The 11,328-nt window shown below is 59.4% G+C and overlaps 1 protein-coding gene across 3 annotated transcripts in view; it reads right to left on the minus strand.

Annotated features, from left to right (window-relative positions):
• Positions 1-1,015: 1,015 nt before the first annotated feature.
• The window catches only part of KCNC4 (potassium voltage-gated channel subfamily C member 4), a 22,096-nt gene continuing 11,783 nt past the window's right edge, over positions 1,016-11,328 (minus strand). Inside the window, exons 2-4 of one of the 3 annotated variants that reach the window (XM_049616615.1) lie at positions 9,590-10,526; positions 7,331-7,534; positions 1,016-1,357 (exon numbers count right to left, since the gene is read on the minus strand). In XM_049616615.1, the coding sequence (XP_049472572.1) occupies positions 1,302-1,357; positions 7,331-7,534; positions 9,590-10,526 (1,197 nt within the window). In that variant the 3' untranslated portion in view covers positions 1,016-1,301. Of the gene's footprint in view, positions 1,358-1,673; positions 4,905-7,330; positions 7,535-9,589; positions 10,527-11,328 lie in introns of those variants that run through there. The other 2 variants (XM_049616614.1, XM_049616613.1) reach the window with 2 other exon arrangements.

Genomic DNA, 11,328 nt, shown 5'->3' on the forward strand with positions numbered 1-11,328 from the left:
GGCGGGGACAGGGCTAGGATCGGAGTGTGTTGCATGTCTCAGGTGTTGGGGTGGAAGCCCGGGGAGGTCCCCACAGACACAGAGCCAGAAAGGAGAGGCGGACGCAGTCACTCGAGGCGGGAGCAGCAGGACGCTCCAGATGTCTTTATTGGGGCTCGAGCACAGCACGACAGTGGAAGGCGCGCAGACAGGGCGGCAGGGCCCAGCCTAGGCATGCCTCAGACACACACACACACACACACACACACACACACACACACACACACGAGGGGACAGCTTTACAAAAGGACTGACCAACGCCAGGGAGGGGCAGGGCGGGTGGGACTGCGGTGAGAGGGCCGCGGGAGGGGCAGAGGCCAAGGTTGAAGGGGTCACCTGGCCTCTGCTATTGCACGCGTCCTCTGGCCACCGGCCAGGAAGTACAGTATTGCAACTGGTCTCCGCTTGCCCGAGGCTTCCCCTTCTCAGACCCCTGAGCCAGAGGGGCAGACAGACCCCTTCCCTGCCCGTCTGCCCAGCAGCATCTTTGAAAACAAATGGACGGAGGAGACAGAACAAAAACCCCAAAATAAAAGAAGACAAAACTCCCCCTCGGTCCAGGACACAGGTAAGGTGGAGGACGAGTGGAAGAAGCTGCAGAGGAAGTCCCCTGGAAGTCCCCCAAAACTGGGGCGTGGGGTGGAAGGTAGAACCCCAATCTGGGGTGGGGTGGGGCCAGTGGAGCAGTGACCCCGGGGGTCAACCGGGCCTTCCCCACAGACCAACGGCCACAGGGGAAGGAAACAACCCCGAGGGGCCAAGTCTGGCCTGCCCGCCCCCCCCCCCCCCCTTGGGACTGGCAGAGCCCAGACGCTCTTTCTTGGGACATTCCACACACGTGTTCAGCAGAAACAAGGAGTCAGTGAAGAAGAGGGGGGCCGGGGGGCGGGGCCTGGGCCTGGGGAGACACAGCCTAACAGAGAAGACAGACCACCAGTAGCACGTGCACCACACACGAGTATAGTACGTACGAATATAGATACTATATGTGCATATATATTTCTTCGGTGTACAACAGAACATCAGACCCAGATGGCTCTGGGCCTGGAGGGTCACATGGGAGGTTTTCCGTCAGTCCTGTGCAAACAAGGGTCTCTGAGTCTTTCCCAGCGAAAGATTCTTGCCAGGGTTCCAGAGTTTCCCTAAGCCTCTGGCTTTCTGTCTGTCTGCCTGCCTCTCTCATGTTGGTGCCGCTTAAGAGAGGGTGAGGACTTCAGCCTGGGCATAGCTGGGCGAGAGGGCGTCTTGGCAGGTCTCTGTGTTTAAAGAGCACAGGTGTGAGACACTGGGACGCACGCTTTCGGCTCAACATTGCCGTCTGGGGGGGCAAGGAGTTCAGCAAAAGAAAGGGAGAAACAAAGAATGAGATGTTAGAAGGAAGCCAGCTGCTGACCCACAGCCTGTGGGCTAAGGACTAGGCCAGGAGCAGAGCTGGAAGGCATGGGGACCCCGGGCTAAGAGGCCAGGAAGAGCAAGGATGGGTCAGCGAATGGGGTGAGCCCCTTCATCACCCCTCTGCCTACCCAGCACTAGGCCAAGGTGACTCGTAGGCCATGTTACAGCTTATCTCCATACCTGCTCACGTAACGAGCTCCAGGAATCACAAGCCCTCAGGTCTTCAAAACCCCAGTGCAGTGGGCGGAGGGATCACAGACCTACATGCTGGCACGGAGGGAGTGGGGGACGTTCCTGGTGTGGCCTGGAGTCCAACCTGGGCGGCCCACCCCCGCATAGCTCGACCTGCCACCTACCACCTGGGGCCACTCCATTGTCCCCGGGGCGGAGGGACAGGGGTGGCTGGTGAAGAAGGTGCCTGAGTGTGCTGCCCTGTCGTGCCCGGCCACAGTTCCTCAATCTGGCAGGAACAGAGTTCTAGCAGTTGGAGGGTGGATGCCGAAGGGGAGGGTCAGGGAGGATGCACGTGTCCATCTCAGAAGAGAAGGCCAGAAAGGAGCATCTTATTGAGAAACCCAACCCTTCTCAGTGAGCCCTTCTCGGCAGCTCAGCCTCAGCCTGGAATGTCAGTGGCCTGGGCCTTCCCTTCCCCTACCCTCCCAGCGGGGGCACAGGCAGGGCGGGCAAGGAGGCTGCTGTGGGGGTAGGGGTTTGGGGGTGATAGTCTCTGACCAGGGCAGGGGAGGCCCTCCTCTCCCAGGAAGCTCTGTGACAGGGTAGTCTGGGCCCAAGGGGGTGACTCCTGGAGCCCCAGCCCTCGGGCTGGTACTCAGTCTCCCCTCTGACTCCCGGCCTACACTGAACAGACACCTTCCACCTCTGGTTCCAGCTCGCAGCTCTTCCCAGAAGCCCTGGGGGCTGACAAATGCCTCTAAGTTTGTCAGCAGGCCTGGTGCAAACTCGTAAGGTGAACAACTCCTATCCCGGCTGCTTCCCTGCTCTGTGGGGGAGGGGGTGGGCCGCAGCTGTGAGGGAAAGGCTTCTAGAAGACAAAGTAATGGGTACAGGTCCAAGTCTACACCCAACGTGAAGCCAACTGTGCTCTCAGATTACAGGTGGAAGGGAGAGCCTTCCCCTGAGGAGGGAGGCCCAAGGTCTGGACAGGCTGAGGCCCACGTAGGCAGCTGCGTTCCTAGGCAGGGCCCCGTGTACAGTGGGTCTCTGCAAACTCCAGGACTCACTTTGCCCCTTCCCAGGGCCCTGGGAGGTCCAGAGGTCCTGAGAGGTAGCAGCCTACTCAGCCGTCCTGTTAGCTAGGTCCTCTGTTTCCCCCACGGAAGCCAGAGAACCAGGGGGGACAGGTGGGAGCCCATCTCCCAAGGCACCAGGGGCTCCAGCTTGGCACTCCTGCATCATGTCGCCCAGGGACATCTGTGCCCACCGGAGGGGTGCCATGAGCATGCCCATCCCTGTGGGAGGGAGGAGAGGGAAGGAGGAGGTGGGTACCGTGGAAACTTGGGCTCCTGACAACTTGAGGGCTGCCACAGAAATAGCCAACTCAGTTCCCCGAACCAGAAAGGCAAGTCAGAGGAGAAAATAGCTGTGGCGTCCAGGCTAAACTGGACACCTAGCTCATCACATCCCCATCAGACTCAGGAGCCCCATGCAAGGAGCCCTGTGGGGCCGGGACTGAATCCGTCCTCACGAAGGAAAAGCAGCTGGGCTCTCAGATTCAGTGATGAGACGGTGCTTAATATCTCCATCCTGCTCCACGGGGCTTCCCAGCCCCGGTCACTGAAAGGGGCCTGTCCAGGCCACATGGATGCCGCTGTATTTTCTCATCTCTTAGCGGGACATTTCATTCTGAGAACAAGCAGGAGACAGGCCCCACAGGCCACAGCAGGGCTGGGGTATGCCAGTACCCATCGTGAACACACTTTTCCGGAAGGGACATTCGTGTGTCTGCCCAAGGCTGAAGACAGACGGCACTGAAATGGGGGTGCTCCTGGCACAGGTTTTTCACAACAGCCAACCTCATGAAATGGTCTGACCTTTCTGCCCAGCGCACCTTCCGGGGTGGCCTCCCAATCCCCCAGCCTCCTGCCGAGTCCCTGAATTCTGTCCTTCCATTCCTATCTTTGCCCACCCTGGAAGGAGCAGATACGGACCTTAGTCATTCCCTCTACAAAGTTGCATAATCTGACTCTAAAAATTGCCAGGCACACGGCTCCACTGTCAGGTCTAATTCCCATCAGGTGAAACAGGAAATGGCTTGGCTGAGGCCTTCTGCGTTCCTGAAGCTGAGGGGGCCCAGAGAGCCTCCCTGGGAAGCTGCTGGGGAGGGGCCGCCTGCAACCGGCCCTGCCTGGCCCGGGAGTGGCCACGTGCGAGGGGCAGGATGGCTTCTGTCCCCACGCTTCCCCTCAGCTGCCCCTGCCCAGGGGGCACCCCTGCTCACTCAATGACTCACAAACCTGTTGTGCTCCTGGGCTCGTTAGGTAAATGAATACACTTAATTATAGAAATTAGATGAGTCTCCGGTTCTGGCAGCAATACAGAGCGCAGAGGCTGGGTGGGAGCGGCAGGTGACTCAGAGGCAGGGCTGGGAGTTTGGGGGAGCGGAGAAGGAGGGAAGAGAAACTGTCGCGGAAGCAGAGAAAGCAGCGCGGGAGAGGCACCACTGCTGGGGCGCAGATGGGGTGCGGGGCTCTGCCGCCGGGTGTCACTCCGGAGAGGAGGGCATTCCCATGCCTAGGCAGCCAATTGTGGGGCCCTAGGGACCCCCACCTGCGTGCCAGGCCAGGGCTGGGGAACATTAGGCCTCCTCTCCCAGGGCGGCACTGTTCCCCTCGCGGGCCTAGCTCCCTGCACACCAGCAGAGACGCCCCATGAGACAGCCTTATTCTTGGCTGGTCTGGGTGTGGGATGGACAGACAGACAGACAGAGATATTCAGTGGCAGGCTGGTTGCTGACTGAAGGCCACGAGGAATGAAAATGCATTTGCTGTGATTACGATGGGGCCCTGAGGGCAGGCAAGGCCCAGAGGCACAGGTCCTGGGTGGGGGGCTGGCACGTCCGGCTCAGGATGGGGACCAGGGAGGTACAAGCCCTGGGCGTAATCTCCCCCTTGTTCTCAGGCTCCAGAGCTGAACATTCTGGGGAGCTGGGTGCTGTGGAGGAGAGGCTCAGGGGCCTGGATTCTACTGCATCTCGCCCGGCTCCCTCAGGCCCCAGGAGGTATGAGGGCTAGAGGGCATGTGAGCGTGTGTGCCCGGGGGTGGGGAGAGCCGAGGGTGCCGCTAAGGGGCCAGGTGTCCAGGTGGAGGGCTGGTGAGAGGGTGGAAGGGGTGGGAGAGCGGGAGCTTTCTTGGAGGGTAGGGTGAGCTGTATCTTGATGCCAGTGGAGACAGCCCCAGACTGGTTCCAGCTGCTCCAGCTATGTTGTTTAGACTCCGGGACTTTGCGCAGCCTTGGTGAAGAAAAGGCACATGGGTCAGAGGGGCCTGGTTCCTCATCTGAGCAGCTCCGTGGGATCCATGCTCCAGGGGACCCCGCGGGGCAGTCAGCCCTGGGCTGGTTGAGGGGTCTGGCCCGCCTGGGAAAGGCTCCCTGACGTTCTTGGGCTTCCAGGTCACCTGGGCTCCAGAGGACAGATGCCAGGGCCGCACAGCTGATCTCTGCCCTGTCATTGTCCCCAAGTAAGTTCCCTTCCAGCTACACATACACCCCCCAGCCTTCAGCACCTTTCTACACCATCTTCGGAAGCCCTGATCAGCACCGGTCACCTTCCCCGCCCCCCCCCCCCCAGGGAGTTCACACTCTGACACTTGGGCAGCTATAGGCTCACAAGGGAGTCTCTGCCCGTGGCTGAAGGAGCCCTGGGCCCCCTACGCCAGGTCCCACACGTAGCCCCAGTGCAGAGAAGGGAGGCACGGTCTGGCATGGGGAAAGTTGCTGAGTGCTTGCTGGGAGTTTGGCGATGCTAACTGCCACGCTCGCTTAGCAGGGCCTGTTTCCCAGCAACCCACCTGTTCCCTCTCGAAGGTCACTCTAATTGGCTGAGCTGCATGCTTGTTGCCAAGAAGCAGTGTGGAGGCATCTTGAAAATAGAGCAGCTGGGCCACACGAGCTCCCAGAGAGATCTGGCGGTGCGGTACACGCTCCCCAGCCCAGGCACGTGCCCCTCCTGCCCCGGGTGTGACCCGCTCCCCACCTCCTCACGGTCCCGCCTAACTTGTACCCTCACAGCCTCTTCCACACTGCTACTTCCGCCAAGCCCCTCACAGTGCTGGAGTGCAAACAGGGCTGTCGGGCAGTCAGCTCGAGGCCTACATGGGAGGCAGGGTCCCCTCTGCCCCACATTCCGGGCCATCACTCAGCATGCTCCAGCCACAGCAAGTCTCTGGGTCTGAACCAGGATGCAGCAGAAGCCACTGCGTGTTTGTGATGGGGGGCAGGAGAGACAGGCACATCCAGAGCCCAAGGACTGGGACACGCAGAGGACAGGGAGACCAGAGAGACGTAGGAGAGAGTGTAAATGGTCTGAGTACCTTCGACCTGCAGCCCCGTAGCTGGGGCCTCTGGGCCATCTCCTTCCAGCTGCCAGATGGCAGCTCCTGCTGGTGACACCCAACAGTACATATGCCCACCACAGCTGGACACACACCTCTCAGTGCCTCATTAGGGTCAGGGTGCCATGGGGATCCCGTGGGGGCAGGGGCTGGGAAGGTGCCCATGCAGGCTGCATGAGATGGGCAGGCCAGGAGACATGCTTGGGGGGACAGAGGCATCACAGACACTGCCCCGACTCACTCAACCCAGACTTGGACTAGAGTTTGGGACAGTGAGAAGTGGCGGGGGTGGGGAGGTGTGGATTTGGTTAAGAAGTGGCCTGAGAATCCAGGGACAAGCTTTGTTTCGGGAGGAGTCAGGGTTTGTTCTGGAACTAGGTAGGGCATTTAGGCAGGTTAAGTCACAGGGACAGGGCAAGAATGACAAAAAAGGGATCAGGAACTGGGCAGGAGCACCTGCTCTTGAGACTCCTGTTCTCAGCCACTACTGGCCCTCAACCAACCTCCATCATTGCTGACCCCCTTTTTGCAAGTAAGGAAGCCCTAAGTCCACGGCCCAGCTTCTGCCCTGCTCCTGCCATAGCTAGGGGCCTGCTGATGAATTTCAGCCTTTCCTTCCAGGAGAGGACGGGCTACTCTCCTGAACCCTACAAATGCTTCAGAGCACACCTCAGAGGGGACAGAGTCCCTACCCATCCCTACCCCCTTCCCCACCCCTTGGTCACCTGCTGGCTCTGCCTCAAGAGGCGTGCAGAGCTGGGCTGGCCCCTCCAGGGCTCCTGGACCCCCAGGGCAGGATGAGGAGGTCAGGCCTGTGCTAGGCTCTCCAAAGACATCACACCAGCAGCTCATTCTTATCCTGACTCCCGAAGGCTCTTGGTATCTCTCGGGACTTACTTGGGAAACCTTAGCTGTGTTTAAGGGAGGTCTAGGGTAAGTCTGGCAGTGACCCTGTGGAGCCAGGCCTCAAGGTCGTGGCAGGAACCAGAGGAAGAGGTGGTGATCAAATGGAGGGGAAAGGCAGGGGCCGCTGATTTGGCCTGCCCTTAGCCTCTAGCACTTAGTCTTTCTTCCCTGTGGCCATGGTGGGGGGCGGGGAGGCGCGTGGGTGCTGGGCTCTGTGAACCTCTGGGGGATGCCGGAGGCCTTTCTAGTCCAGGGAGTGGGAGATCAGGGTACTCATCTTAAAAGCGGGGGCACATCCAAGGCAGAGGAGATGGTGGCCAAGGCCTCAGGGGAGGAGGGGACCTCAAGGTTTGCAGGGGACACTGGGGAGACTCAGCTCCCTGGGGGCTCTCCACCTGCCCGGCCTGGGGAGCCATACCTTTCCGGACACTACCATCGGCACAGGCATAGTCCCCGGCGCTGAGCAGGAAGCAGGCGGCTGCCTTCTTGTTTTTGTCTCGGGGGCCAGAGCGTCGCAGGGCCCGGCGCTCCTCAGGGGTGGGGGCAGAGGCCAGGGGCTGGGTGAGGCCAGCTCCCTCCTCATCGGACAGCACCGCATTGGCATCGCCGTTCTGCTTGGAGTCTAAAGGGAGCAGACAGAAAGGAGGATGTGTGAGGGGCTGCTTGGGCCTTCCTCATGGGCTCACCTGGGGGCTCGCCAATCCCAGCCCTAGAGTGTCACTTCCCTCACCTGAGGGGGCCTGGCATCTCCCTGGGAGGGCCAGCGAGTGGGCCTGGCCCTGGGGGCAGGGGGCGGAATGCCCTCCTTCCCTCTCAGCCTTGGCCTAGGGTCATTCCCGGGACAAGGAGCCACAGATACCCCAAGCTGGGGCTCCTGAATTCTGTCTGCCGCAGGCTGTCCCAGGAGATTAGCCTGAGGCAGGCGGCCGACTCGGCTTCCTCCTTGGGGCTGGCTCAGGCTGACACTTGGATGAGTTTGCATTCCCTCAGAGAACACCCGGCTTGCTGGGATGAGGGCTGGCACCGCCAGGGTTAAACCAATAAATAGGCCTCCACGGCCATCTCTCTGGACCCCCTGTAGGCGGTTAATCTTGCTCACCAGGCACCTCAGGCAGAGTCAAGTACCTAAAGGATTTGGAGCCCTCCGCTTGGGGCTCGCCTGTCTGGGGAAGACCCTGCACAGAGGAAGCTCCAGTTCAGCTCCCACTGCTGTGGGCTCTTTGCCCCAAGCCCCTGCCTCCGTCAGGCAGCACAGTGGGCCCTTGGCTGGCTCGCTCTGAAGGCAGCGGCCTCAGCATGGGCCAGGAATGCCCTGACCACGGCCAAGTAGTTAGGGTCAGGCTGAGGTGCAGCTGACAGCAGCCGCGGGTAAGTGTGCATCCAGGAGCTGGTGCAGGGACTTGCGCATTTTGATATTAGGTTTCCCTCTGAGCTCTGAAAGGGCCTAAGGGTACAGCTGAAATTCCCCGAGGCCCTGGCTGGGAGATTTCCACCCAGGGATGGGGGAAGGGGCACCACTTTGGTGGGGAAGAGGGGAGCCTGAGGGGGGTTGTTCCATCAAGGCCCCCAAATGACCCTAGGGAGTGAGTAGCCCCAGCATGTACTACGGCCACCCCCCAACAGGCCATAGGTGAGTGTTATGAGTCAGGCACCCCTCTGGAGAGTGAGTCCCACTTTGCCCCCAGAGCTTAGCCAAAAGCTGCTACCTTTGTCTCCTGGCCCACCCCCAGCCTCCCGATGGCCTGGCGTCCAAGGGCTGCCCAGGTGAGGAATCCCAGACCTCCCTCCGGAGCCCCTCCCACCACACTTAGGCTCTGGCTCTCCAGCCTAACTCCAAGTTTCTGTGGGTTAAGCCGATTTCCTTTCCCCTCTCTTGACGCAGGTGGAAGCAAGCTTTCCAGGGGTGGCCTTTCCCATCCTTGAAGAACAGGATCCAGACCCGGAGGCCCTCCCCCTCCAGGGTGCAGAAGCCATTTCTTCTACCCTTCCTTTTCCCCTGCCTGACACTGTCTGGGCTACTCCCTCTCGGTTCCCTCCCATCCCATGTTAAACCCTGAGCCGAGGACTCAATCTAGCTTGTGCTGAACAGAAGGCAGCCTCCCACTGCTGTTACGTTATCACATTTATTAGGCCAAGAGACATCAGACTCCAACGTTTGGAAAGAAATGATTCACGTGTTGATGCACCTTGGCAGAACAGCTGCCCGGCTCTCTAGCTAACAACGACAGCGCCTGATGCTTGTAGAGTGGTTTTCACTTCTCCAAATACTCTCAGATCTGTTATTCATTTGGGTCTCCTCAAAGTCTTGGGGAGTAGGAGATGACTCCCATTTTACAGGTGAAGAACCCATGATCAGAGACGGTTAGTGACTGGCCTCAGGTCACACAGCACCGTGGCCAAGATGGTATTTGAATTCACAGCCCCGTGCACTGCCCGCCGCAGCCTAAACTGGGTGGTAAACTCACTCCACAGACCCTAATGTTCAGAAAGCTATTGGAAAACCAGAAGAGAGACAGATTTGGCCTCGACACTTTCTGCTTTTAAAGACACATCTTACACACTTAGGGCAGCCCAGGACAATAAAGGACAATCCCAAGTCCCAAGGGCTGAGGTTCATTTGGGGACTCCCTCCACCACTGGAGGGGAGGTGGCTTTCCTTCCCAACCCCCAATCTCACCTGCCCGTTTCCTCTCAACCATACCCTCTTCTGGGGCAGGGGGGCTGGTATCACTGTAGGTGCTGTCCCGGGGCGAGGTCTCCTCAGACTTGCAGTAAATGGGTGACTCAAGCTGGGGTGGCCGGGGCACATGCTTCTTTCTTTTTTTAGGCAGCTTCTGCTTGGCCATGGCCAGGGAGTAGTACATGCCGAAGTTGTTGACGATGACCGGCACGGGCATGGCAATGGTGAGCACGCCAGCCAGTGCACACAGCGCCCCCACCAGCATGCCCGACCACGTCTTGGGGTACATGTCCCCATAGCCCAGCGTCGTCATGGTGACCACCGCCCACCAGAAGCCAATGGGGATGTTCTTGAAGTCGGTGTGGTCGTTGCCCCGTGGGTCGGAGGGCCTGGCGCCAATGCGCTCGGCATAGTAGATCATGGTGGCGAAGATAAGCACGCCCAGGGCCAGGAAGATGATGAGCAGGAGGAACTCATTGGTGCTGGCACGTAGGGTGTGGCCCAGCACGCGCAGCCCCACGAAGTGGCGTGTGAGCTTGAAGATGCGCAGGATGCGCACGAAGCGCACGACGCGCAGGAAGCCCAGCACGTCTCGGGCTGCCTTGGAGGACAGGCCGCTCAGCCCCACCTCCAGGTAGAAGGGCAGGATGGCCACGAAGTCGATGATGTTGAGCAGGTTCTTGACGAAGTCTAGCGTGTCAGGGCAGCACACGATGCGCACCAGGAACTCCAGTGTAAACCACAGCACACACACGCCCTCGATGTAGGTCAGGATGGGCTCTGTCTCCACCTCCCGCCGGAAGTGCACGCTGGTCGTGTTCCCCACTCGGTGGATCTCTGTCACGTTGCGGTCAATGTTGAAGGCCTCGTGGGTCTCCAGACAGAAGGTGGTGATGGAGACCAGGATGAAGAAGAGAGAGGCGAAGGCCACCACCTGCGGGCGAGGAGGAGAGTGGGACGGTTGTCAGGGATGGACGGGCGCCGCCCTGTTTGTGGAGAGTGAGGGCATGGGTCACCGGAAGGAAGGACGTTAGATGGTGAGAGGCGGGATGAAAGTAGTCGTGGGCTGGAACTCCCTCTTCAGAGGGTCTTTACCCATCTGCTCGGGTATTTTAAGGTAATTCTTCCCAATCTTTGTCACAGGCACACAGAAGAGACAGGCTGCTTCTGGCTGGAGGCAACTGGACAGGAAACTATACTATTGGCTATGACGCGCCCCACCCCCCGCCCCGCCCTTAACGCTCTGGCCCCGCCCACTGCTGACTCTGGCCCCGCCTCCTGCCTAGCTCCGCGCCCCTGTAGAAGGGTCGTGCCTTAAAGCTTCTCAAACTGTAATGGGTATATAAATCATCTAGGAATCTTGTTAAAATCTGATTCTGATTCTGATTCAGGGCCAGGGTAGGGCCTGTGATTCTGCATTTCTAACAAACTCTCAGGAGAGGCTGCTGGTCCACAGACTACACTTGGAGTAATTAGGCTTTAGGGGCAATGGTCCTCAAAGTGAGGTCCCGGACCAGCTGCAGGAGCAGCAGCACTTGGGAACTAGTTAGAAATGCAAATTCTTGACCCCGTAAACTTACTGAATGAGAAATACTGTGGGTAGGGCCCAGCTATCTGCTTTAACAAACCTTCCAGGTAATTCTGATGCACGCTAAGTTTTGAGGTCCACTGTGTTAGGGATATGCCCGGAGAGAGGGCCTGGAGGGAATGAGTCCGGGCCTCTTTCTGCCAGCTGA

Source organism: Panthera uncia, assembly GCF_023721935.1.
Source record: "Panthera uncia isolate 11264 chromosome C1 unlocalized genomic scaffold, Puncia_PCG_1.0 HiC_scaffold_4, whole genome shotgun sequence".
NCBI lineage: Eukaryota > Metazoa > Chordata > Mammalia > Carnivora > Felidae > Panthera > Panthera uncia.